The following is a 27969-nucleotide window of genomic DNA, read 5'->3' as shown; positions in this document are numbered from 1 at the left end:
TGGCCCAGTGGGACCACCATCCATATGTCAGTCCATTCTCCATGGGCCATGGCCTCCTTTCTAATTAGCTGAGAGATAAAATCATAGAAAAAGTTGCGGCATTCCCTCCTCCTTGTTTTGATTAACAAAATTGTCTTTATAAAAAAATTTGGATGTTTTATGAGAGAATCCTGATGTGCCCTTGTTTTGCTTTCAAAAACAAAATAAAAGAGTTCTATGATTCTATCCTTTAATAATAACATTTTTATAAATGACTCATTTTTTTTGTACTAATACTATATGTGGAGGTGGGGAGTTGAACCTACAAACCCTAATTAATACAAACTATCCAAGGGTAATGATTGAACACAATGGATAAACATAGTGACCGAACAAAGCCAATTATTGCATTGAATTTTATTAGATTTGTTCCATTTGTTTGTATCTTGGGACTATCATTCTGACACACATCTTGTTAAGTAAATTGAGAGGACAATTAGTTAGTAGGTCTACTATTAGATCTTAGATCGATTTTCTACTAAAAACCTCTCCCTCATGCTCTATAAATAGCCCTTCATTCAACATAACAAAGTATGTTTTTCAAGCTCTATGCACTGTAACTCTTTCATTTTTTTCACTTCTTTATTGATTTTCTAACTTAACTATCGGAGCCTCCCTGACCATCTCCCTCTTTCTGGGTGGTCTTGGTTGGTCTAAGACCTTCTTTAATAGTTTATTGGTTCAATCAAGAAAATTCATCACAATTCAGTTGAATTGTTTATTACAGTCCCATCGTGTCCACCAAATTTCACCCACCCACACTATTTGTACAAGCAAGTCTAACATTACTAAGACTAATGAGCTAAGTTATATAATGTTCAAGTTCAACACCAAAGAACACAAATGACGAAGTAGGAAGTTTTTTTGTCCAAACTCTGCAGGGTCAAAATCTGCCCAAGCTTGAACCAACTTCCAAATAAGTAGAATAGTAGCCAAACTTGAGCAGCTCAGATAATTTTACAAGCTGAACCTGTCATTGTAAAGATAAAGAATTTAACTGTACTAGTTGGATGGACTTTTGCGTGTGTAAATCAAATGAGAAACCTAACGAAAAATGTTGTAAAAACGAGACACCAAGGGTTTTCAACTTTCCATTGTCAAAGAATGAGCATAAGCCAACAACAAGAAAAGGAGCAACTGTCCAAATGATGTTTTGCCTTTGATGATCCTAAACCATTAGGTCGGCTGCCAATAATGCTACAGAGTACAGATTACTTTTCTCACAACAAAATTCATAATTGCTGAGCTAGTCGGCTGTGAATGGTGGATGCAATTGTGAATTTTTGTTGTAGAAAAACGTTGAGTTTATATTATTTCTGGGTCTGCTACTGAAGTCTACCGAGCTACATCAATTGCTTATCACCATCTTATTCTAATCCATGAGAAATAGAAAGGAAAAACACCATATTTACCGCTCTTCAATTCTTCCTCTCAAGACTGGTTCTCAAATTCTAGGGAGTAATTTCAAAATAATGAATAGTTGGGTCTCAAATTCTAGGGAGTTATTTCAAAAACACCATATTTGCCACTTTTCAATTCTCTCTCAAGTGTAGGTCTTAAACATGACTAACGGTCAAGATAAAATATCATTTTCATGCCACATAGATTGCCATATATACCGCCACATTAACAACTAAAAAAAATACCTACATAAAAATGAGAAATGCTAGTGCCACAAAATATTTCACAACTTTTACCACAATCCGTCATGTGACAAAATTCCTAACCAAAAGCATGAGAGAGAGCTTCTAAAAGCACTGATCAACGTATTCATCTTCAACTTCATCTTCATCAACTACAGCTTCTGAAAGCGAATAGAGGTAAGAATTAGTGCATAAATGAATTAAATGTGAGTTCAAAGTGAGTAAAAAGGAAGGGAAAAATAGAAAATATAGAAATTAAAAAGAAAGAGAACGAAAGCAGAGAATAAAGGAAGAGAGCCGAACAGGCACGTACCTCAACCAACCCATGAAGCAAAATTCGGGTCATGGGTCTGTACTCTGAAGTTTCCAATCTCAGCAGAAGCCCACAATTCCAATCTGAAAAGCGACTTGAAAAAAAACCCGGCGAATGGTTTGTTTGGTTTCCACGATTTTTGTTTGATTATTTTTTATTAAATATTGGGGTTCTTTCTTTTTTTTCCACAGCGGCTTTTATTTTTTTTTTTTTTAACTAGTAGAAAAAATAATATCAACTAAATTTTTATTTAGGAGTCAATGAAAATAACACAAAAAAGAATCAACATTTATCATTTATCATTTAATGGCATAGACCATTTTGATACGATATCAGAAGGTTACAGGCTAAATTAACATATTTAAAATGTTAAGGACTAATTTGATACAGCATAAAAGTTTAGTATCAAATTTGTAATTTACCCTGCATTAATTTGTTAGTCCTAAATTCTAAATCACGTCACTCAATTTGTAATTTTTTTTTTTTTTTTTAAGATCCTTTGTAATTTTTTTTTTTAAGATCCAAAATTCCAACTGGGTAACTCTATATTTAAAATTTTTGATAACTTTTATTTTATTTAAAAAATAAAATTTTTTATAACTTTGTTTAAGAGTAATTTTGGAACCTTCTATCTTTAAGTGATGTTCCATTAAAAATTTGAGTTTTCTAAACATGACCAACAATTAGAGACGGATGGAGAAAAAATTTTAAGCTAAAGTGCAAATTGCACCGGCTAAGTTTAACTTAAATTTAATCCAGTTTTCTAACTTTACTTGTGTTCAATTGAGTTTTCTAAGTTTCAAATTTATTTAATTCAAGCTTTTTGTTCAATTTTATTAAAAATTTGCCATTAAAAAAGTTTTTTTTTTCACATGAAAAAAAAAAATCTATAAAATTAATTAAAAAAAATTTATGTGAGGATTTTTTTTTTCAAAAAAACTTTTACATTAAAAAAGTTTTTTTTTTCACATGAAAAAAAAAAATCTATAAAATTAATTAAAAAAAATTTATGTGAGGATTTTTTTTTTCAAAAAAACTTTTTCATGTAGTTAAATGCGCACTTAACAGAATTTTTTTTAAAATAAAGAAATTGGACAAAAAACCTAAATTAAATAAATTAAAAACTTAAAAGCTCAATTGAATTTTAGTTAAATTTAAAATGTGTAATTTGTAGTTTAGCCTAAATTATAGATTAAGGGTTTATTTGAGAAAAACGAATTTAGCTAAAACTAAATTTTTTTTTTTAAAAGTATATAAAAATAAATAAATAAAAATAAAAAGTTAAAAGCTAACTGAATAGAACAATAAAACTCATAAATAGTACCAAAAAATGCAATAAGACCCACAAATAGTACCAAAAAGAAGCTAAAAACTCAAATAAACTGAATTTTTTTATCACATTCCAAACAAACTCTAAATATTGATATGTAACTTGTAAGATATCTTTCATTTTCATTTATTTAATTACTTGTGTTTTAGTTTTAACTTGCCTTTTAGTTTTAACTTTAGCTTCGTTAAAGGAATATATATATATATATATATGGTAGATAGAGCCTTTTCAATTTATAATGAATTTTTAAGTTTTATGTTAGGACTTTCAGATAAATCAAGGAGATGCGACAAAAATAATAATGACTAATGACAAATATATATATATATATATATATATATAAAAGCATGTGAAGATGAAGGTCATTAAAAAATAAGAACTATACTAGTTGCACAAATTGTACCATAGATGAGTTGTAAATAGTAGAGGGATGATAGTGAGAACACCTCTCTACCATTCACAACTCGCCATGTGGGCGAGTTGTGACACAAGCATAACTCAAAAAATAAACCATTATTTCCTCTCATAATTAGCTGGTCTGGCCCTCCATTATTGCACTGATTTAAAGTCACTTGAAAGAAAATATATATATATATATATATATATATAAATCAAAATCAAAATAAAAAAATATATATATATATATATATATATAAATCAAAATCAAAATCAAAATAAAATTAAAAAAAAAAAAGACAAATAAGCAAACGTGGGATATATGATTGGCCTGCATGCATAATGCATTATTGTTTGTGAAATTTTATTTATTTATATAGTAAATTGGGGAGCTTTAATTTAGTAGTAATTTTAATTTATAATAATGGCATTCATGCTGAAAAATGAAAATTACAAAAGTTTCTCTGTAGTCTAGTGGTCTACACCTGAGACTAATTAATTAATTAAAACCAAATGGCCGACCGACTAAAATCCCATTGTCCTCAACGTATCAGACTATCTCCACCTCCACTTTTAATTTTTTCCATAGATATTCAACTTCTTCCTAAACCAACAACGTCAATAGTAATTAAGCCATGTTGAAGCCGGAGAGGAACCCATTTCCTTTAGTTTTGAAATTCTACCTATCCTTACTTCTTGTTCCTTATTGTTTATCTGCAGAAGCACCCAAAGGCTCAGACCACATCACTTCTTGTTTAACTCATCATAACATTAAAAATTTCACCACACTCCCTGGCACTGGCCATGGTGGCGTAGAAAACGATCAGTCATCAACAGCATACTATGAGCTCCTCAACTTTTCCCTTCAAAATCTGAGGTTCGCGGAGTCCACGATTCCTAAGCCAATAGCCATTATACTGCCAGAGACTGTCGACCAGCTACTGCACACTTTGATTTGCTGTAGAGAAGGGTCGTTGGAAATTAGAGTAAGGAGTGGTGGACACAGTTATGAAGGGACTTCGTACGTTGCTACTGATGGAGCTCCATTTGTCATTATCGACATGATGAATTTGAATCGAGTTTTGGTGGATTTGGAAACTGAAACAGCCTGGGTAGAGGGGGGAGCCACACTAGGTGAGACTTACTATGCCATTGCTGAGTTAAGCAAACGTAGTCATGGATTCTCAGCTGGGTCATGCCCCACCGTAGGGGTTGGTGGGCATGTTGGAGGTGGTGGATTTGGCTTTTTGTCCAGGAAATATGGACTTGCAGCTGATAATGTGGTGGATGCACTTCTTGTTGATGCTAATGGAAGGTTGTTATCCCGGGAAGATATGGGAGAGGATGTGTTTTGGGCAATTAGAGGAGGTGGTGGTGGAGTTTGGGGGATTGTGTACTCTTGGAAAATCAAATTGTTGAAAGTGCCACCAATCGTGACTGCTTTCATAGTCTCTAGACCAGGCACCAAAAGCCATATAGCAGAGTTAGCACACAAGTGGCAATACGTTGCACCCTACTTGGAAGATAACTTCTATTTGTCATGCTTCGTCGGTGCTGATCTGCCAGAAGCTGTAAGTCCAGGAATATCAGCTACGTTTAATGGGTTTTATCTGGGTCCTAGGAGCAAAGCCATATCCATTCTAAACCAGGTGTTTCCTGAGTTGGGCATTGCAAAAGAAGATTGCAAGGAAATGACTTGGATTGAATCAATTGTATTCTTCTCTGGCCTAATCAAGGACAGCTCAGTCTCAGACATGAAAAATAGGTATCTGGAAGACAAGGGATATTTCAAGGTCAAATCTGACTATGTGAGAACTCCAATTTCTATTATGGGCTTAAGGGCTGCCCTGGACACACTTGACAAGGAGCCCAAGGGTCATGTCATCTTAGACCCTTATGGTGGGATTATGCAAAATATAAGCAGTGAATACATCCCTTTTCCACATAGAAAAGGCAATCTTTTTTCCATTCAGTATATAGTGACTTGGAAAGAAGAAGATAATTACAGAAGCAGCGAGTACATAGATTGGATAAGAGGATTTTATGATTCAATGGCACCATTTGTTTCAAAGGGTCCCAGGGCTGCTTATGTTAATTACATGGACTTTGACCTTGGAGTGATGAAATTGGTTAATGCTAGTGTTCAAACAGAGGATGCTGCAGAGATTGCCAGGCTATGGGGAGAAAAGTACTTCTTGAAAAATTACGATAGACTAGTTAGAGCCAAGACACTTATTGATCCGAATGATGTCTTCCATAATCAACAAGGTATTCCTCCAAATCCCCAACCAATTTCAAAGCAAATATATAAAGAGTGAGATCCTGAGATGTAAACTGGTAAGTTAAGAACAAAAATCTGTATTCTAGTGCGTAAGCATATTAGAATCACAGACGCAAACTAGATTTGCTGGTCTGTGTGTGTGTGTGTGAAAGTTGTTCCTATTTTTACATTCATCTCTGCATAACTAAAAAGTTCTACGACCACACAAATGCTAAGCTGTAGAACACAAGAATCACGAGTGCAGCCTAATCAATTCAATTTCAATCATTTCCTATGATTACATATTAAGTTCCAAGCATACTACAAAATAACCTTTGTCTACTTTCACACAATAATGTACTTTTGAGTCAATTTCATTAAAAATGGAATAGAGAATTTGTATTCAGCTCGGTATTTCTACACATCACTACCTTTATTACTTCCCTTCCATACATATAAGTAAAATATGACATTGTGCATGCATATGTAACATGTCCTTATCTCTATTATATGATATTACCAATCAAATCTTATCATGTCACTTGTTAAATAAGCATATGTAACATCATATTATGCAATCTTATGATGTCACAAATAAATCTTAAAAGTCACTTTTACAACAATGTATGCTTAAATTCGATTCTCATATATAGTCATAGAGAACCCAAAATTACACCATACAGAAAAAGAAGAGAGAACTTGTCAGAAATTTTTATTGACCAAAGTAAAGAGTGCCCAGCTAGGAACCTAGGACTACAACTGTTATAAAAATTTTATAACAAATTAGTCTTAAGATGGCTAGAAAACCTTAACTGCCAAATACAGTGGTCAAACTATCCAAGGGTAATGGCTGTATACAATGATTAAACATAGTGGCCAAACAAGCCAATTATTGCACTGAATGTTTATTGGATTTGTACCATTCGTTTACATCTTTGACAGACATCCCTCAAGTAAGCTGAAAGGACGACCAGCTGGCAGGTCTACTGCTAGGACTTAGGTCAATTTCCTGTCAAACACCTCTCCCTCTCATGCTCTATAAATAGACCTTCACTCAACATAACAAGGCATGTCTTGCAAACTCTATGCACTGTCACTCCTTCATTTTTCACTTCTCCATTGGTTTTTTAACTTAACCATCAAAGCCTCCCTAGCCACCCCCTCTCTATGGGTGGTCTTGGTTGGTCTGAGACCTTTAACAGGTGATCAGTTTGATCAGGAAGGTCCAACACAATTCAGTTGAAGTTGAAGTGCTCATTGAGGTCCCATTGTGTCCACCAAATTTCACCCACCCACACTATTTGTACAAGTGAGTCTAACATTGCTGAGACTAATGAGCTAAGTTATACAATGTTCAGGTCTGGCACCAAAAAACACATGACAAAGTTGGAAGTCTTGACCAAACTCCGCTGGGTTAAAATCTGCCCGAGCTTGAATCAACTTCTAAATAAGTAGAATAGTAGCCAAACTTGAGCAGCTCAGATAGTTTTACAGGTTTATCCTGTCCTTCTAAAGACAAAGAATTTAATTGTACTTGTTGGATTTCTGGATGTGTAAATCAAATGAGAAACCTAATAAACATTCCCCTGCCTTCTTGGCTTGCAAACTCTACAAAAATGAGAGACTGAGGGTTTCAGTTTTCCATAGTCATGACCATAGCCAGCAACATAAAAAGAGAAATTTTCCAAATGATATCTTGCCTTCAATGATCCCAAACCATCAGGTTGGCTGCCAATAATACTACAGACAACTTTTCTCACAACAAAATTTACAATTGCTGAGCTGGTCAGCTGTGAGTGTCGGGTGCAACTGTGAAATGGTCTGCTGCAGATGCATGTTGAGCTACATCCATTGCTTATCACCATCTTATCCACGAGAAATGGAAAGGAAAAACATCACATTTACTGCTCTTCAATTCTTCCTCTCAAGAGTGGGTCTCAAATTCAACGGAGTTATTTCAACTACTAAATAGATGGAAATTTCCAGCACTATGGAATACAATTAGCTGATTTTCTGAATATTTTTTTCTCCTGTTTGCACCATAGATTGCAACATCACGAAGTTCAGTTTCATTACACTGACACTTATTAATATTTATAGTTTTTTTTTTAAATGGAGATTAATATTTTTTTTCAATTTTTATATCACCTCTCTCTCATTGTATTATATTATATTTTCTTCTAAATTTACTTGTGATTTAAGAATTAAGCTTATTTAAGTTGTATTATTTTCTATTAACCTTATATTATCATGAAAAATTATTTCAAAGTTTGTTTCTATTTTTTAGAGATATTTTTAGTCAATTTTACTAATATTTACAAATTTAATATCTTTATTATTATTTTAATTAATTATTAAAATAATTATGACAACATTACAGTTCGACCTAAAAACCTTGAACATCTCCCTTTTTAGTTCTTTGAACGGTTCGGTTTTTAAAATATTGTGGGTGTCAAAACACCAAAACTTAAATTTTTTTAGTTTGAAGGAAATGTATTTTAGTATTTGAAAGAACCAAAGCTAAAACCACTTTTTATATGGAAATATGTGATACATCTAATCTCCTTTGAACCAGTTTTTCGAACCAAAAAGTTATAAAACTGAAACAACTAAACTAACTAGTTCTTGACTGGCCTGGTTTTTTAGTTTGCCAAACAACCCTAAAACTTAAGAAAGTATCATGATACTTCCTGTGATGGAACCTACAAAGTGGTTGCCATACACTGAAGAAGAGAGAGAGAGAGAGAGACAGAGAGAGTAATGCCTAAAACTTTGAGGCTGTGAGAAGTCAACCCGGTATTTGAAACTACACTTTCTGATGATGTTATCGATTGGTCATTTGCTTCAGTGAAGTTCTCTCTATCAAACTTATTCAAGTTTCTTGATTATTGTACTCTTTGGTGTCTAGATGTCATCTACATCTTGTATACTCCCTGTGTACTTATTTTTGATTCCAATAAAACTTATAAAAAAAAAAAATCACAAGTAAGATATATATATATATATATATATGTGGAAACAAATTTGCATTCACAATCCAGCTAAATGACAGAGATTACCGACTTATAAAAAAAAAAAATCACAAGTAAGATATATATATATATATATATATGTGGAAACAAATTTGCATTCACAATCCAGCTAAATGACAGAGATTACCGCCAACAAAAAGAGATAACAGACCAAAATTTGACAGACAGTGGATAACTGAATATTACATTTGACCTAGCAGCATTACACCCATGCATGAAAGAATATTTTAGTCTGAGGGGAGAGAGAGAGAGAGAGAGAGAGAGTAGCAATTCATTAAGATAAGAGACCTGGGCTCGTAATGTTGGCAGGTCTGCAATCACAAGTGCACAGGCTTCTAGACTCTTTCACCACGCGCTGAGATCTCCGTGTGTGAAGCTTGATATTTACCAACTTACCAGCCATCTGTTAAAAAAATTAAGGTAAAGAGTGCTTTCAAACTTGGGAGTTCATAAATAAATAAATAAAAATCATTATGTTATATGGCTTCTACTATCAGCATAACAGGAACAGATTTCACAGACAGGAAGAAACACAGGCATAGAAATCTCTAAGAATTGCAACTAAATGGCACCATTCACATGATAACATCCTCAAAATAAAGATTGTGATTTGTCAAAAACGTGGGAGAGATTCACATAAACAATGTGACGTAATGGTAGTATATGCAATTCTACAGCAATTGGATTTCTACCATAAACTAAGACTGGTTTAGTCTAATTAAACTAAACCATAAATTTTTTTTTTTTTTTGCAGAAAATATCAATAATAGTTACATTAGTGTCAATGTATGTAGAGCTGCATAAAAACAAATTTATTTAAACAAGAAGAAGAACTAGGCTCAACACCATCATTTGTTTAAAGTAAAATGATGCCCGCACAGGCCCTCCAAGTTGTTATACAATAAAGAACCAGCTAAGTGAGAATTTAAATGGGATTTAGGTGTCTTGACTAAACCTCAGGTGCTAAGCCTAATAGAGGGCATCAATGTCAAAAAGAGACCGAACTTTTGTCAGCTTGAAATCAAGCATCAAAATATTTGCTGTTATTTTAGAAAACCTAACATGGCTCATCATCAGTTTCTATATTTCTTCTCTAAATTGTCACCCATAACCTTTGGGAGATCCATAATTGGTAGAAAAGCACATCAGTATGCCATTTCCATGCTAGATCAGGAATCTTGATGTCAAACTAAATCATATTACACAAAAGACTGTCTCCTAGAATACCCATAATCTACAATACCTCAAATTTTTCCACAATGTAAAACAAAAATTATATATATATATATATAACCCCAGAAAACGAAATTTACAATAAAAAAAATTCAGCAATCACACGAGGGGGCAGATTTACCATCAGCATAACTTTTCTTGAACAGTACTTCCTCAAATTTATTCATAAACAAAAATTACAAACACAAGCTAACTTCTGAGTTGAGTAAGAAAAAAACACAAACCATTCTCCAAACCAAGTCTTCTGGACCCAAAGGTTGAGCTGGACTGGAATATAGAAAATGCCTAGAGTACTGCACAAGATTAACATAATAAAGTGATTCCCCTCAAAGAAATATCTGATTTACCAACCTAATTTAAATAATTAATGTTTAACACAAAATATCTATCAACTGTGTAAAGGATTTGTGTTAGTACTTAGCAAACTAATTAGATTAGGTATTACATGTGTATAACCATTTTCAATTCAGTGCATAAATATAAGCTGAAGAGTAAAGGAAAAAAGAAACAATATGCAACAGAATCACAATGTTGGTGGTGGGGGGTGGGGGGGTATTCACTTTGGACTGGCTTTAAGTGATTGGGAATTGGAATCTGTGGACTTATTGGTTGATACATTGCATGCCAATATCCCAAGAGAAGAGGGACCTGATGTTTTAAATTAACAGAAAATGGTTAATTTGAATGTTTATTCTTATTATGAGATTTAGGCTCCACTTGACAGTTGCCAAGAGCCTAGTAGCTCAACTGGTACCTCTTGGTGTTTCCAACAAAGATGTTCAGGGTTCAAATCCCCTCCCCCATTGTAAATATTGACTTATCAAAAAAATAAATAAATAAATAAATGGTTCTGCTGGTGATTTTTTTTTACTTGGAAGAGTGTGAGGTGCAATAAAGATACTCGAATGGTGGCTCCTTTTGTATGTACAGCTTTGTGGGATAAAATTTTGACCTGTGACAATCTGATGAAAAAAGGCATAACATTGGTGGATTGACGTTGTATGCATGGATGTGATGGCAAAAATGGGGATCATTTGTTAGTGCATTGTGATGTAGCTCAGAAGCTGTGATCACTACTCTCTTCTATGTTTGGGGATGCCTATGACCATTGTGGAGCTCTTCTTTAGCTGGAAGAATTGGATTGGAAAACATGGCAGCTATTTGGCGTGGAATATGGCCCCCTTATGTCTAATATGGACACTTTGGAGGGAGAGGAATGATTGTTTTTAATGGGGTGGAAATTTCAATGATCAATGATCAAGCTGAAATATTCTTTTGTGATCTCTCAGTTTGAGTGGTCTCAGTGCACGAAAGGAAATGATAGGCATTTGCTAGTAGACTTCATAGACCCCTCTTTCTTTTCTTTTCTTCTTCTTTTTTTTTTTTTTTTTTTTTTTGGATAGGTAATCAAAAATTTATTGCATAAAAAGGACATCATGTTCATAGACCCTTTTTCTTTAAGAATTAAGACTATAATTCTGTTTTCTATAGCATTCTTTTAAAAGAGTTTTGTGTATTTTCCTTGCGTACGTAATATCTCCTTTAAATCAATAAAGGTATTATTTATTAAAAAAATAATCTCCAAGCATGTGGATCTTGTAAAGAGTAAGATAAAGGAAAGGAAAAATCATCAAATTTTTTCTTTCTGCAGCATAAATGGAACCATAATGGTTAGAGCACAGAACCTAGATATGCATGCATCTAATCCAAGAAATTAAAATGATATGCAAATAGCAGCAAATTATTAAATTTGTGGTCACAAACCTTGGCAAGGTTCCGTTGCATTTCTTTAATCTGAGCAGGGCCAGCACTTTTTAGAAATGTTAAAAGCCACCCTGGCTGGATTGCATCACTGGACGAAACAAATAAAGCTATCTACATGGGAGGATAAACAAATCAAAGCCTCAGCAAATGCTGGTCATACTCAAATAAGGCAATCCACACAACTTATAGCTCTCATCTGCCACGTCAAATGGACTAGGCACACCTGCCAGCTATGAATACATGTCTAGGTTTCTAGTTCATCTTAATATCCAAACATTAAGACACGAGGAAACAAAAAAATTGTCAGCCTAATTCAATATATATATTTTCTTTAGCGGGATTTTTTTTGAAAAAAAAAAATAATTCTCATATAATTTGAAATACTTGCTTTGCTCCCTACCACAATCACTAAATTATCTCTATATTTATTAAACATTATTGCAACGTTGGTGTTATCCTTAATTTACATTCCCACATCTAATCAATAAACTTTCTTTATGCTTTCAAGAGAAGCATCAAGGGAAGGAAATAAGAGAGGAGGCTTTAAGAATACATGCATACCTTCCTGTAATCAAGTATTCCTTCAAAAGGAAGCTCCAATTCATCACTAACTATAACAGGAATACATCCACTAACAATAGCATCAAACAATCTAGCAGATGATGGAGTGTCACCAGCTGGACTTAAACAAAAGATAGACCTGGTGACAGGAAACAACATAATAACTACTTACAGAGTGCAACAAAAAGGTTACATTACAAAACATTGTAAGCAAATAACTATATTACTTGCGCATGCCATTCTGAGCTGCTGCTTTGCCTCCCTCTCCAGCTGTTCCCTCCTCTATAACTACATCCTTAACACCACTTAGTTCTGCTACAAGTTTAGGACGTATTTTTCCTCCCTGAAAGTAGCATATAATAAAATAAGCAGCATGAACTTGGTCAGATATACACAGACAAACAAAGGGATACACATAAGTGATCATCCAGGACAGAGAAATGGAAAAAGTCATAAACTTTTTCACACACATGATCATGTAGAGACATCATAGGCCAGGAGTGAAAAGGAAGAGATGACAAAACCATCTAATTTATGGTCAGATATCTTACCAAAACATATATATATGACCAGATATCATGTTCTCAGACATGACCAACTCCCCAAAGCAGCATCAGATCAATCAATTTGATAATACAACTGATTTAAATCTTTTTGGGGTCTCAAAAAAATTATAGAGACGAATGTCACAGCACTCAAAATAATAAATCCTTGCCCATAATCTTTACTGGGGTGGAACAAGAATTAGACGACACTTCTAAACAAGATCACACACAAACTCGTGCACCATATCATAAAAAAAAAAAAAAAAAATTACTTGGAACAAGATAAATTAACCTGAATAGTTGCATATTCTTTGTTTTACAGTTGGTAAGTTGCACATGCCCGATGGGTGTTGAACCCATGAGCACACCCTCACCTAATACTTATAAGGGGAAGAGGTGCCAGTTCAGCTAGAGCTCATTGGCCCAAACAGTAAAATATTCTACAATCTTGATTTGTCATTTAGGGATAAACTCAACATCTTTGGAGCAACCCAGGTGCAGAAATTCAAATTATGTATCTTAAGAAGAATTCAGTCTCATCAAATTGCAAGTGGAAACAGGAAGACATTATAATCAAACTTCATAGAGAATTCAGTCAGTCTTCTCGGTTTTGCTCCAAGAAAACACAAACATCATTAAGTTATTAAGTATTTTCTATTAATAGCCAAATATTAAAACTGCAGGTAACCACAGATATTCCAACCAACCCCATACCAAAAATATAAATAATCATTTGTGCCATATTTTAGAATAGTTGCATAATCCGTCAGTGTTTCAAAGATGATTCAAAAGATGTAACTTAATATGAATTGAGGCAGTAATCAAATCTCACAAAGTCATTACCTTGTACCATGCAAGTTACAAAAAGTCAAAAACCAGGTGAACAGCCAAAGACTCACATAAACAACTTAAGACTGGTGGAGAAGAAGTTTTATTTTTACTTCCAAAAGTTTTAGCATAAATGGATGAAAATAATCCGAAAATTAGTCATTGATTAATCAAAATTCTTACAGCATTTCTTTTAAGACGCCCACGGAAAAACAGTAGTGTGCTTCTCTTTGATTCTGTTTCTGATAAGCATTTGGCATCACATAATTCAACGTTGGGAACATAAGGAAGAATTAGGTCTTTTTCCAGAAACACCTGCCCCGGCTTGTACCTGAAATATTTTTTTAAAGAAAAAGATGTTTTCTTAAAAGAATGTATTTGCAACCATAATGAGTGATAAAATTCTAAAATATAGATTTATTTGCAACTTCTCTAATCACCAGTTCCCTGTGGAGTCCATATCTGGTAGTAGCCAAATTGCAGTCTTCATGGATTTGCGTACAGATTTGAAAGACCAGGGATGATGAACTGGAAGTATGTGATCCCTTCCTCCAGATCGCTTCCAGGCAGGCTGATCTGTCACCCACTTTAGAGCTTCCTACATCCATGGTTATGAGTATTTCAGAGCTTTAAGAATAGATATGCGAATTGTAAAATTTACAAAGATTTCTAAAATCTTATGAACCTCCACACAACTCTCAAAATTTGATAAGCCAACAATATACCAAAAGGCACAAAAACTAATAGAAAGAAGAGTCAACACATGACAGTCATCTCCAGAATTCAGCCCACAGACTACTCTTTTTTTCCATTACAAACTCCACCCCCTGTTTATGATAGGAGATGCCATAGGGTCCAAGGACCATTGGTATAATTCAGGCCAGAGACATTATTACATATACCACAGTCCATCTATTAATACAAATGTTGCATCCCAAATTCCAACTTTGTTTTCCATTTCCCAAATCTTTAAAAAACTAAATGATTTGTGTGAACAGAAAAAATTTCAAGCAGCACAGTGAGATGTATGAATCAGAAAGACAATTATAGTGAATACACTCATTTGGACTCTCAAAAGCTTCAAGACAATCATAATAACGAGTCAGAACCCCATTTAGTAAGTACTAACTTTCACAATAATGAGGTACCCTATTATTAGGTCAGAAATTAAGTTAATCAATCTAAAAAATGTGAGATAATGACTATATTGCTTCAACTAACAACTAACTCTTCCACACTACAAAAAATGTGAGATAATGACTATATTGCTTCAACTAACAACTAACTCTTCCACACTACATGAACAACATCTGAAAAAATTCCATCCAATTATCCACATTTAAGCTAGACACCAATAAATCTAACCATACATTTCAACAACAACAAAGCCTTAGTCCCAATTTTTGGGGACAGCTATGTCCTCGATAGATTAGATTGGAGGCGGCCACATGAATTCTTTTCTTCCATCCTATTCTAACTAAAGTCATGCTCTTCCTTACTTTCCAAATTGACATGTCCCTTTTTATTACTTCTACTAATGCTATTTTCGACCTTCCTCTACCCTTTTTCATTCCCTCAACTTGAATCAACTCATTCTTTCTTAATGGTTCATTAGTCGCTCTCCTATGAACACGACCAAACCATCTACCCCTATCTTTAAGCAAATTTCCCAATTTCAAATCATATCTTTCCGTGTATTCCCACAAATCTATCTTAACATTCTCATTTCCGCTACACTCAATCAAAGAAAAATCTTCAATAAATTGAAGAATGATGAACACAATAATTTCAACCTTAAGTAGCTTAAGGATGAAGCTTTAACCACATTTGTAGGTTAAGCTTACTTAACAATTGTTCAAAACCAATACTTTGAAAGCACAATCATTCAATACTCTTAACCTACACATCTAGCATCAAATCCTCTATACAAACACAAAAATAAATAAATAAAAATCTTAAATTTTTTAACAAATTAGGAACAATGCAGAGCAATAAATAAAGTAAAACCTTGAAGGAGCACTCACACCCTGTAAAGCGCTTTGCACTGTTGTTTCTCGAGCAAGAAGAAGCTTATCGTAGTGAAGAAAGGTATGTAGAAAAGATCAGCCTCTTCCTGCTTATTAACTCTCACCACATTCTTCAACAACCTCTCCGATTCCGGCGCAATCAGATCCGCCCACAGCCAGTAATCCACCGAATGCTGCATCCAAAATTTTCATTTTCTCAGCAACCAAACAGTTCAAAATACGATTTTTTTCAAAAAAAAAAAAAAATGCAAAAAGCAAAAATTGAGGAACCTGTTCGATCAAGCGGTGGACGGGGCTGCCATTGGAGGTGAGATTAAAGGTGACCTTGTAAGTGTTACGAAACAGCCAAAGTAGATCGTAGGTGAACTTGCTCGGCATTTCGTAGACGTAAACCCTAATCGGCGTGGAGAAAGGGTAGTACGAACCTCCGTGCACCAATCTCTCAGCCTCTATCGTATACATCGAGTCGTCCAGTGCTTTAACGACGTCGTCGGTGTTGTCGTTTGCGGAAACGGTGTCGTCGTAGCGGGGTTTCGGGGCGCGGTGAGCGAGGAAGTCTTCTAAGGAAGCGACGAATGAAATCTCGGGTGATCGGGTCGGGTGAGGGTAGTTGTAGTCGGGTCGGGTACTGGGGGAGAGAGAGAAGAGGAAGAAGAGGACGGAGATAGCGAAGAGAGAGAGAAAAATGAGGAGGATTGGGGACTTGGATCTTGGGTTTAGATTGTACCTTCCTGCTCCTCCTGCCATTTCTTTGCCTTTCAAATCTCAATATTTGAGAGACTCTTGTCGGTCTTCTTGACTGAACTGATCAAGTTTTCATCATGTGAGTTTCGAATGTGACCAGTCGGTGTTAGTTATTTGGTTTACTGGTTCCCGGGCTGGACCGAAAGAGCACCGTCTAATAATATTTATGTGACCGAACCTTCATTTAAAAGGATTTTTTCTTTGGACTACATTTTTGCGTGGTATTGAAATATATCTTCAACTTTTGGTAAAATGTTTATAAAATAAGACATCCTATTTTTATATTTTCTTTAAAATAAATTTATCTAAAAAAAAAAAAAAAACTTTTCAATCTATTTTGATATTTCCTTCAAAACCACATACACTGGACCAAAACAAATAGTGCCCCATTAAATGCGCTTTAAGATGAAATTCATCAACTATTCTAAAATTTTTTATTCCTAACAAATTTAGCACCCAAAAAATGTGTTATGAACCCAATTGGATTGTCGGTTGTTTCGAGGGAATCAAGACCTACTTCGAGACAGTCTAAACATCTAAAGTGAATACTCACTCAATAATTATAAATTTTCAGCTTACTTTGTTAATCAACATTGTTAATAGATGGTCTTACAAGATAAAACTAATATTTAAATTCAAAGGAAATATGACAAAGGCCTTGTAGTTGAATAAGCACCTTCCCATGCACAAAGTGCTTAGGGGTCACATCTGTTTCTTTTATTTTTTAATGAAAAGAACCGTGCTCACTTATTAATTAATGTTCTCAATTAAACGTTTTGCTCCTTTAGCAACTTGTCCACATCCTGTGGGAGCTACTCATTTCTTAAGTAACTTAAACCAAAACTTTGATTTATGTATAAGCATAGATTCAAGTAATAAAACAGGTAACATAGGGTTAAAATAGATAAGCTCACATCTTGTAAAGAGAATAAAATTATATGTTTGAGAGTTTTAAGGTTGAGAGATTTTAAAGAAAGAATACAAAGAGGAGATGGAATGAAATGAGAACATGTGTCAATAATTTCTAGCTCAAATATGTTTTCTCCTTCCATAATAAGGGAATGTAGGTTGAGATCGTGGGCTCTAGACCTACTATGCACATTTGTGCCAAACGAATAAAATATCTTTTGTTAAATGAGGTAGTTTTTGATGAATAGTAAAAGTCTTTTAACTCAGTTGCACTTGTGGAAGCATCAAGGGTTCAAATCCCCACTTTCACAACAGTCAAAAATAAAATTTAAAAAGAAAAAAAAAAGAACAATACATGAAAGTAAGACTTGAAAAAAAAACCACCACATTTTCTCTCTTTTACAACTTTCCAGTTCCCACTTCAGATTCTGTTCCTTTTCATTTTGTTATCTCTATCCAAGCAGAGGCTGCAATTAAATATTTTCCATCCAGTGGCAAATTTATTTGTCTAACCTAAAATCCTAGCAACACTAATCGACTTTGTCCAATGAAAAGAAAATTTCACAGGTTTACTTTCACCACTGAGGGGTCATAAAACATTTGCCCTTTCATCTCAACAAAAAAAATAAGTTCTAAGTTTTAATGCTTATAATTTACTAACAAAATAATCGTATTGATTGTGACATCTCTCCCCTTTAGTTTTCATTTCTCTCTTTTCACTCCTTCATTTCCGTCCGTTCACCGGCCAGTTCAGTATGTAAATTATGACTGATAAATGAAATAAGAAACAGACAGTCATGTATATAAACTGTTATCCTGAAGCTGCAGCCTGCAGCTATCACCAATGTATATGAAACTGAACAGACGGCACACACATTATACCTTTTTCTGCATCCATAGCCAGCAGAAAAAATGAATTACCAGTCACTTGCTCTCTCAAGCTGTTATGTATCAAATATAAACATGAATTACTTACATAATGTGCAGAAATAATTGAAGAAGTTCCCAAAGAGAAAAAGTCCACAACCTTGTTTATGAAGATCATAAGTTTTTTTAAACATCAAACATAAATTGTCTTCACCAACTAAAAAATCCAGTATCAACAACATCCAGGCATGCTCTGTCCCAAAACCACATAATAATCGGGTATGTGAAACAGCTCAAAGGCTGATGAGATCACCCTTTGGCGGTTGCTTCTTGGAATCATGCCCACTTTCAGACGTACCCCCACCTTTCTTACCAAATATCATTTCATCAAGATCATCCATCATTTCATCGGTACTTCCCCCCGGGCCTCCACCTCGAGAACCAGCTGGTTTTCTAATCAGGGCATCTTCTTTTGCATGACGGGGTGACTCATCAGGCTCAACAGCAACAGGTATCATAGCTGGTTCTGGCTCAGGTGGAACTGAAGGCTTCTTCAGCTCTTCAAACTTGGAGAGAACTTTCTGGATCTCATCATTCACATTCAAGGCTTCAAAAAGCAGGGCCTCGTTATCTCCAGCTGTCTCAATAATTCTCTGGACAGTAAATTGTGCCTGACGACACTGTTGGACCAGTGTGGTTGTCAAGTCATCCTGACGATGGTAAGAAACATTTCATTCATGTTACTTTGTGCTCACCAACAATGAATACCTAATATATAAACTGAAATACTAGTTGCAAAAATCAGGAAAATACGTAACAAAACTAAAATTGGCAATATAATTCCTGCATAGCTGAAACCATTCATCCAAGAAGGCACAAAACAGCTAAGTCTCTTTTTTGATAAGTAATAAGATTGTGTTGAGAAAGAGGAGATAATTTATGCAAACACAGGGTATGTAGTACTCTTAAAAAATACAAAACATAAATCATTACACGCAAAGAAAGAGCGAATCAATAAAATCTAAAAAAGAATTCAAATGATTAGTGATTTTGAACTGCTCGAACACAGAACAATCAAGTCTCGATCTCATAATCATTACAAAAGTGTCAAACAAAAATGTAATTACATGCAAATGAAATAAAACAGCATATGCACTGTACTAGGTGGTTGTCATTGCGCTACGCTTTCTTTCTTTTCCTTCTTTTGGACGAACTTGTAATAGGGAATAATATAACATTTAAGTGAACTGTCTCCATGGCCAGACCTGCTAGGTTGATCGACTGCCAAGAATTAGGACATCCAATACCAGTCATTGTTGTGCATGTGAGGCATTTCCTCTTTTAAATAAAAATAATCCACCAAAAAAAAAAAAAAAAAAACACAGTCGTTGTTAAGGATAACAACAACCCAATATTTAACCCACCAAATGAATCTAGATGACAAAAAATTATTTGGTGTTTGTTCAACTATTATAAAATAAGCAAATTTAACACGTTCATTGCTATTAAACATTATGGGTTCATTGGAAAACTGCAACGCATCATGCAATAGAGATACACCAGAATGTCACAGAATTAAGCTAAAGGTGTAAGTTATCTTTCTGAATGATTTTTCATGGACATTAAATTATATGGTCAATATGCACACATACCACAGGAATAATACTATATCCAAACTCAACTGCTTCATCAGATGATCAGATAGACTCTAAACCCTTTTTTTTTTCAGTGAGACACTGCATAACTTAAGAAGCTATCACTGAGGTGAGTTTCATATTACCGTGTTCTTATTTCACACACCATTTTTGAAATGTTTACATTCAATTCAATCAAATGCATGCTATAAATCAAATTGATGAATTTTAAATAAACACACAATCAAAAGGACAAGGTTCGCCATGGAAAAAAGGTTTAGGGTTTAAAAAAATTAAGTTTTCAGCACAAAAGGTTGCAAGATCTCAGAATTTTGGAGGTGCAGGAAATTCTGGATGGTAGCTACATTGGTGATTGTTTTCATTCCACCAAGTATCCATGAAGTGAATTTTTATTTACTAGGGGAAATTTTGCCTCTCTTTTGCCTTAATTACACCAAACAAGAGAGAGATATTGGGTTAATAAAGGAACAAATTGGTCAAGTTTCTTTCATAAGAAAAAGATGGGGTTGGAAAACATAATTAGGTTCAGAGAAGAAGGGATGGATTGACACAATAACCACAAATAGAAAATGCTCCAAGATTTCTAAAATAAGATGGCCAACACATCCATGAACACCCACATGCATTCAATATTTCAATTACACACGACCAAAAGGATTCATTTGAAGGAAATTTCTAGTACTCTCACATGTGGTTTAAAAGGTCACTCTCTAGTACAAGAAATTTTTTTTTTTTTTTTTTTGATAAGTAAGAAAGATGTATATTCAAAAAACTGTTAAATGCAAAGTAGCACAATGCATATCAAAAAGTACAAAAAAAAAGAGAGAAAAGCAAAAACATAAAAGAAGCACTAATTACAAAGAAAGAGAGAGCTAAAGAACAAAGGGAGGGAATCACTAGATGTGAGTCCCCAAGCCTTAGATCAATCAAAAAGGGAACCAGAAAAGAGAGCAAGCAGCTGGTCATTGGATCCTTCCAAATCCTCAAAAGTTCACCAATTGCATTCCCTCCAAATACACCACATCAAACACAACAAAACAATTCCAAATGTGAGATGAATGTTTGCCCAACCAATTCCACCAACCAAATAGAAAATATGTCACCGAACGTGAGGGAACCCACGAAATCCCAAAAGTTCTAAAAACAAAGCTCCACAGTCGATATGACTTTCCACAATGTAACAACAAATGATCCACTGTCTCCCTACAACTACTACACATAATGCATCAATCAACAAAATCAAAGTCCCTAACCCGCAAGTTATCTCCCGTGAGAATCCTATCCCAAGCGGCTATCCAAACAAAGAAAGAGACACGCTAGGGTGCCTTAACCTTCCAAAGACCTTTCCATGGAAAAACAACGGAAGAAGAACCATGTAACTTATCATAAAACGAACGGATATTAAAATCCCTGTTTTTCGTCAACTTCCATCTCATACGATCACCATCAATCGCTAAAGGTAAATTGAAATAATAGTTAATTTTTTGCTACCATTGTTCAAATGTTAGCAATCCCTAACAATATACTAATTAGCAGAGTGGGCTCCATATACCAAGATAAGAGTTAGATAGGTAACTGCCAGGCAAACATTTTCTAATGCTATCAATGTTCTTAAGTGTATATGACATGAAAAGTTTGTGAATCATGATTAGCCTCCAAATTACCAACGAACCATGATCAGGCTACAGATTGCAGGTGGACCATTATGGACACCAAATTGCATCTAAACCAAGATCTAGGTGAGTGTTGGTGAGAAGCTTAACCTTAACTTTTGTTACAATAGGCATTGGCCAACTCCTTTCAACCCACAACCTACGAATTTGTCTTACATCAAAGTTATAATAGAAAATACATTTTGATATGTTTCTTTCTCTTAGGAAAAATATTTTATAATTTTTAATAATAAAGTTGCAAAACGAAGATAAAAGAAAATATAATAGTAAATATCAGTCAAAAGACCCAAATTCAAAAGTGAGTAGAAAACAAAAAATTGAAACCAAGATGAACTTTTGGGCAGCAGACAGACACACAAACACACAGAGAAAGATCACTGATGAGCTTTGAGCAGCGGCCAATCTAAGTATTGATCTGAGGCAGGAGAGCTCCGAATGATCAATTGAGCAGCAAATATAGCAGATCGAGAGACAGTCTAATCTGGGGTCAATTGACAAAGCTAATTGTGCCCAGTAATCAAAATTCTTTTTTCTTTTCTAAAAGAAATAGTTGTCCTTGTGTTGCAACCGTGTATGAAATAAAAAATTAATTTTTTTTTGTCGGACATTGCACAAACATGAATGCAGCCATGTCCCAAACATGTCTGTGTCCAACACCGTGGTTTTTGCTGTATCAGTGCTTCTTTTCAATGACCCACAACCAGTCATCATTGAGAGGATACGATGGATATTCCTCTATAATTTAACCTAGTGAAATCCTAGCCTAAAAAGTAAATCACACCAAGTAGCCCTAGAAACTTCCCTTGGAATTTGTGGCGTTGATGCATTTGGATGTTTGGATGCTTGCATAACTCACTAATCCTCTTTACCTAGGATTCGTGACGTCACTTTAAACATGGCTCCAATCCATTCTAAATGTTCTAATTCTTTCACTAAATCCATTAGGGAATTACCTAATATTTTCACCATTCTCCTCCCTCAGAATTTTTTTCATCCCTCTGCTGCTTTGGAAATACACAGGAAAAGGGATTAATGGTAGAAAATTCAAAATCAGGAGCATTGGATGGAAGGTAGATGTAAATGACCATTCCAGAAAATCTGATTATGATAACTAGGAACAAGAAGTCGCTTCATTGGAATTCAAAGTTTTTGACAACTTATTCAACTTTTTATTTATGACAACCAAAGACAAAAAGAACCAAAATTTGTTAATTGTTAACAATTCAAAGTTTTGACAGAATGTTCAATTGAAAATAAAGGTGGATTTTCGAAAAGATTTATTGGAAATCAGAAAATTTCTAATGCTGCATTTGTTTGAGCGAAAAAAAATTTATGTATGATTGCATAAGAAAATGTGGGTCAAAGGAAAACTCAAGTTGGTCAATGGAAAAGCCATATAATAATTACCCTTGTTTTCTTGGTCTTGTTTTCCACTATTATTTTCCAGAAGCAAACAAGCTCTCTCCAGACCAAGGCTCTCTCATTCAAACATGTAAGGGTAAGGTCTCTGTTTCTTCTCTTCCCTCTGCAATAAGCTTTCCCTTCTCTCTCACTCTCTCTAGTCTCTACCAACTGAGAGAGAGAGAGAGAGACCAATCAGCCCCAATTTTTTTTGAGAGGCTGATTCTCGGACTTGAAAAAGGGGAGGAGTTTAGTGATAGAACTTGGAAAGAAAAGAAGATGGGGTTCATTGAGGTTATGAGGTTGAGAAATTGTGGGTCTGAAGAGAGCATATGAGACTTGTTTGATAAAAATAAAATGCATGAAAGCAGTAATGAAATTGGTGTTATGAAGAAAGAGAAGGTGAGGGTTGTGAGCTCATTTTCAATGTCTCTACCAAACACAGGAAAATGAGTCAGTATACCATAAAATGTTTTCTTAAAAACAAGTCATTTTCCAAAAAAAAAAAGTTTTTCATTGAAACAAATGGAGCATGAGTCTTCCTTAACTTTGTGCATTCCCTCAATAGTAATGATTTCTTAGAAAATTCTGTCATTACCAAACACAGGAAAATGAGTAAGTTTTCCAGAAAATGTATTCTAGAAAATTCCCCCACCCCCCAAAAAAATAAAAAATAAAAAAGCTTTTTGTCGAAACAAACGGAGCGTGAGTTTTCCTTAACTTTTTGCATTACATCAATTATAATTTATAGTTATTTCTAAGAATTTTTTTTTCAATAATTAATTAAAAATTAAAACCAGAAAGGAAAGGGGAAAAAAAAAGAAAGTTGAAAGCCGATAAGAGAGAGAGGTCAATTGTCTAAATAGATTATATTGGAACTTTGCATGTTTGCAAAATGCAAATGACTCATCATCCATTCCAACAAAAACTGCTAGATCTACTTGGATATAAATCATTTCACAACTAATCAAATTAAATGGCTACCCAACAAATTGACAATGTCACCTGACAAATTAACTCAAAGAAAAAGTTAGGAGAGAGAAGATGGCAAACGAAAATGACCTGATACCAAGGGGAAGAAAAGGAAGTATGAATGAAACAACTAACTTTGACAAAGAAGACAAGAGAAAGAATTTCAGTGAAGGAGAATATTAAACGAATGCAGGAGATGTTTTAAGTCTATAAGAAGTTCAGAAATGCACTCTATTCTAAGTCAGTCCTATTACTTAAATATAAGACACAACATTCAGTAAGACGGTAAAAATTCCACTGCAACCAAAATTTTTTGGGGGAAAAAATCCCAGTTAAACCAAGAATTCATTTGTAGGGGATCACTTGTGGATAATTTCCATATCCAAAACTTTAGCCAGTCTAATGGAAATTGCATATGTCACCACAAACAATTAAGGAACAACTAGAGCATACTGCTTCTGAGGTAATGCAATAAGCCATTTGTGAACCATGTGATCAATGATAATAAGCAAGGTTGATATGTCACCACAAACAAGTCAATACTATAACTTGTAGGAATTTAAAATCGTTTAACATTATGAAATCTAGAGTAAGAAGAGGGGGGGGGGGGGGGCTCTTAATGACAACCAGCTGAATAAGATAAAAATACCTGCAAAGCATCTTGCTGGGGTGAAGAGGATAAAACCGTTGTAAGAAGCTCAATACTGTTTCTTGCAACATCAAATGCTTCCTTTGTTTGTTCAGCCGTAAAGCTTTGCACTGGAAGATCACGCTCAATATGCTGAGGAAGACCCTCATTCAATTCTGACTCTGATACTGAACGAGCAGGAGTGAATATAGGAGCCAAACTTTCATTGTCACGACCAGGGAACCGAATGCCCCTTGATCTTAAACTCTGAAATAGAAAGACAAGAACAGAAAATTTTATATATATATATATATATATATATTTAAAACTTACATGGAGATAATTAAAAATCTATTCTTCATACTAAAATACATAATGGATTTGCTTCCCACACATAACTTTTTTTTTTTGTAATTTTATTCAAACATAAACTCTCTTTGAACCGAATTGTTGGCTCACAAAAAATAATTCAGTTGTGGGACATAGATTTAAAAAAAAAAAAACAAAAACTTCTTACCTATTTGGAAATATTATTACAAGAACAAGATCCTTCTTTAATCTTCTTCATTTAAAAAAATAATAATAATTTGTATTGGTAAGTTACACGCATACTCCAATTTATTTATTTATTTATATGAGATTCCTCTGTATTCTCTTACATCTTTTTTCAATAAAGTTTATTACTTATCAAAAAAAAAAAAAAAGTTACATGCGTACTCCATGATCTAGAAGACTAGAACCCACAACCTTACCCTCCATCCCATTATTAAGGGAGAAGGAAGGGCAATTTGAGCCTGAGCTCATTGACATCCTATCAGCCACTGCTACTAACTTTTCATACGCCAGTCGGAAACAACACTAGATAGAGAAAAATTAAAATATTTACACTGTAGTTGACATAAATTTACATTTATGAGAGAACCACCCACCAGGGGGAGAGGGGGGGGGGGGTTGGCAACCGGACAAAGGCTAGTATTAAAATATAAAAGCAACAAGAACTTTACCTTGTATGTTTCTTCATAAACAGGCAAATAGCGGAGCTCATTGGTCGATTCTCCCCATGATTCAATTAGCATCAAAGCCTTGTTACGGTTATTAACTACAGTCTGAGGATCTTCAATCAATTTCACCATCTCATCAAGAACTCTCTCTGCTGCTACCTCCGAGAAAGCCTTCTCACAATTCTTAACACATGTTTCAAGCAACACCAAAGCCAAGTACTGAATCCTAGGACTCTTCAACATGATCCTCCTTTTAATATTCACCATCTCATCAAGAACTCTCTCTGCTGCTACCTCCGAGAAAGCCTTCTCACAATTCTTAACACATGTTTCAAGCAACACCAAAGCCAAGTACTGAATCCTAGGACTCTTCAACATGATCCTCCTTTTAATTCCGCGGATCAATTCAATACTGTTAATCCTTTCAGTATTGATCATGTCACAAATATCAAGATTCATGGCCCAGTCAGGCTCATCAAGGTTCTCTGAGGTGGCATCATCAACAATCTTATCAGTCTGGTTTGGGCCTTGGAAAAGCTCCTTCATCTTGAAGCTCATTGAACTCATGCCTGCAGTCATCTTTCGGCCCACCTCGGCACCTCCAATCTTGAGGCGTTCACCAAAGGCACTAACTTTCTCCATCAAATTGTCACTCATATTTGCAACCCTTCAAGACCCTAAAACCAAATCTTCAAAAAACTAACCTGCAAAACCCACAAACCTCGAATATGTCAGAATAAAGAACACTCCCACCCTATGGTGCTAAAATTAAATAATTCTGTAAGAGGACAACAAAACAACACAAAATACAAAATTTTCCCAGGAACCAAACAAAAGCATTCAAGAGCCACATATAAACCATATTATAATTCCTTTGCCCATAGCATAGTATTGAACACTAATTCTCACACATTCAACGCTTTTCAAAACCCAAAATTTCCCCAAAATAAGCGAAATTATTAATAAAATCTCCAAAAATCATTATAAAAATAAAATAAAATAAAATAAAAAACTGTTAGGAACCCTAATTTAACATCAATTAACGAGTACAGACCATGAAGAAGAATTTAACAAAGTTTAACATCTATAACACCACAGTCAACTGAACATAAGTAAATTTTGCAGATATCAGAAACCAAAACGGAAAACAATTAATTAAACCCTTAAATCACGAAAATTCAATATCTTTATTTTCTCTCTCTCACAACTTTCTTAGCTACCAAACAAACGATTAACGAAGACAACAAATTTCCACAACAAAACCCTAACGGTCAAAGAGGAGAGAGGCAGCACCTAACTCCTATACGAAATTCTTATTTGAAATTGAAAAAGCTTGCTTTTCCTTCAAGTTTTCCTCTTAACTTTCTCAGAAACCAAACGGAGTCAACTCAATCGATCGGATCACAAATATAACCATAACATAAAACCATAAATACATACAGTACCTTTTGAAAAATGAGAAATGGATTGGTTGAGAGATTGAGAAAAACAACGCGCAAGCCCAACGACTCTTTTCTTTTCTTTTTTTTTTTTTTGGTCTGTTGGAGTTTGTTTGTTTCAGTTTCACATTCTCCTTTTTCTTCTGTGAGTCTTTTATCTTTCTTTACACGTTACATAGAAGATTGGAATATTCAATTCTAAGCTTTGTCTTTGGTTTTTTATATGTAATTTTTATTTGCGTGGATTTTTATGATGGACCCGCTGGAAGTCGCTGGGTTTTTTAGGCTTTTAGCTCCAATTAAGGCATACAAATACAATTGAGATTATTATGATTATTATTTAATAGTATAAAAGTTTTACGTATATTTCTGCAACACTTTTGTAATAAATCATAAGTGATAAGTTATTATTAGTTTTAATTTGAATTTACTATTAAAATTATTTTTTTACCCACTAATAACAACCTGTAATAACCTGTTATATATGGTTTGTTATGAACAGACCATTTCTTATAATATTTCGGTCAATTCTTGTTAGGAAATTTTTTAGGGGAAAAAATGTTTGATTTTTTGGTGGACTTGGTAAGTGATATGTGGAATGAGTGATTCTTGGTATCTTATAATAAGTCTACACTAATTTTTTCAATATCTTTTTAGATTTTATAACTAATCAATGGTTAGCTGATATTATATATATGTGTGTGTGTGT

The 27969-nt window shown here is 34.3% G+C and overlaps 3 protein-coding genes across 5 annotated transcripts; 1 reads left to right on the top strand and 2 right to left on the bottom strand.

Moving 5' to 3' along the window:
- Nucleotides 1-4356: 4356 nt before the first annotated feature.
- Nucleotides 4357-6039, top strand: LOC112012696 (berberine bridge enzyme-like D-2). The gene has a single exon (XM_024045084.2). The coding sequence runs from the start codon at nt 4357-4359 to the stop codon at nt 6037-6039; it is 1683 nt and encodes a 560-aa protein (XP_023900852.2).
- Nucleotides 6040-9060: 3021 nt separating this feature from the next.
- LOC112012705 (probable arabinosyltransferase ARAD1) lies at nt 9061-16882 on the bottom strand. The gene is made up of 9 exons (XM_024045093.2): nt 16242-16882; nt 15971-16144; nt 14385-14542; nt 14128-14275; nt 12799-12914; nt 12572-12710; nt 12011-12121; nt 10471-10539; nt 9061-9416 (listed from the first exon to the last, which is right to left on the bottom strand). The coding sequence occupies exons 1-9, from the start codon at nt 16716-16718 to the stop codon at nt 9288-9290; spliced, it is 1521 nt and encodes a 506-aa protein (XP_023900861.2). The 5' UTR covers nt 16719-16882; the 3' UTR covers nt 9061-9287.
- A 1518-nt stretch (nt 16883-18400) lies between these two features.
- On the bottom strand, nt 18401-27448 carry LOC112012689 (TOM1-like protein 1). Of its 3 annotated transcripts, none has more exons than XM_065775426.1 (4): nt 27267-27448; nt 25825-26525; nt 24842-25087; nt 18401-19201 (listed from the first exon to the last, which is right to left on the bottom strand). In XM_065775426.1, the coding sequence occupies exons 2-4, from the start codon at nt 26476-26478 to the stop codon at nt 18785-18787; spliced, it is 1317 nt and encodes a 438-aa protein (XP_065631498.1). In that variant the 5' UTR covers nt 26479-26525; nt 27267-27448; the 3' UTR covers nt 18401-18784. The 3 variants fall into 3 exon arrangements, with proteins under 3 accessions (XP_065631498.1, XP_065631499.1, XP_065631500.1); XM_065775427.1 differs by lacking the exon at nt 27267-27448 and adding an exon at nt 27115-27245; XM_065775428.1 differs by lacking the exon at nt 27267-27448 and adding an exon at nt 26876-26976.
- Between the last annotated feature and the right edge of the window lie 521 nt (nt 27449-27969).

Source organism: Quercus suber, unplaced genomic scaffold, assembly GCF_002906115.3.
Source record: "Quercus suber isolate HL8 unplaced genomic scaffold, Cork oak 2.0 scaffold_111, whole genome shotgun sequence".
NCBI classification, from domain to species: domain Eukaryota; kingdom Viridiplantae; phylum Streptophyta; class Magnoliopsida; order Fagales; family Fagaceae; genus Quercus; species Quercus suber.
This window is presented reverse-complemented; position numbering and strand designations above follow the sequence as displayed.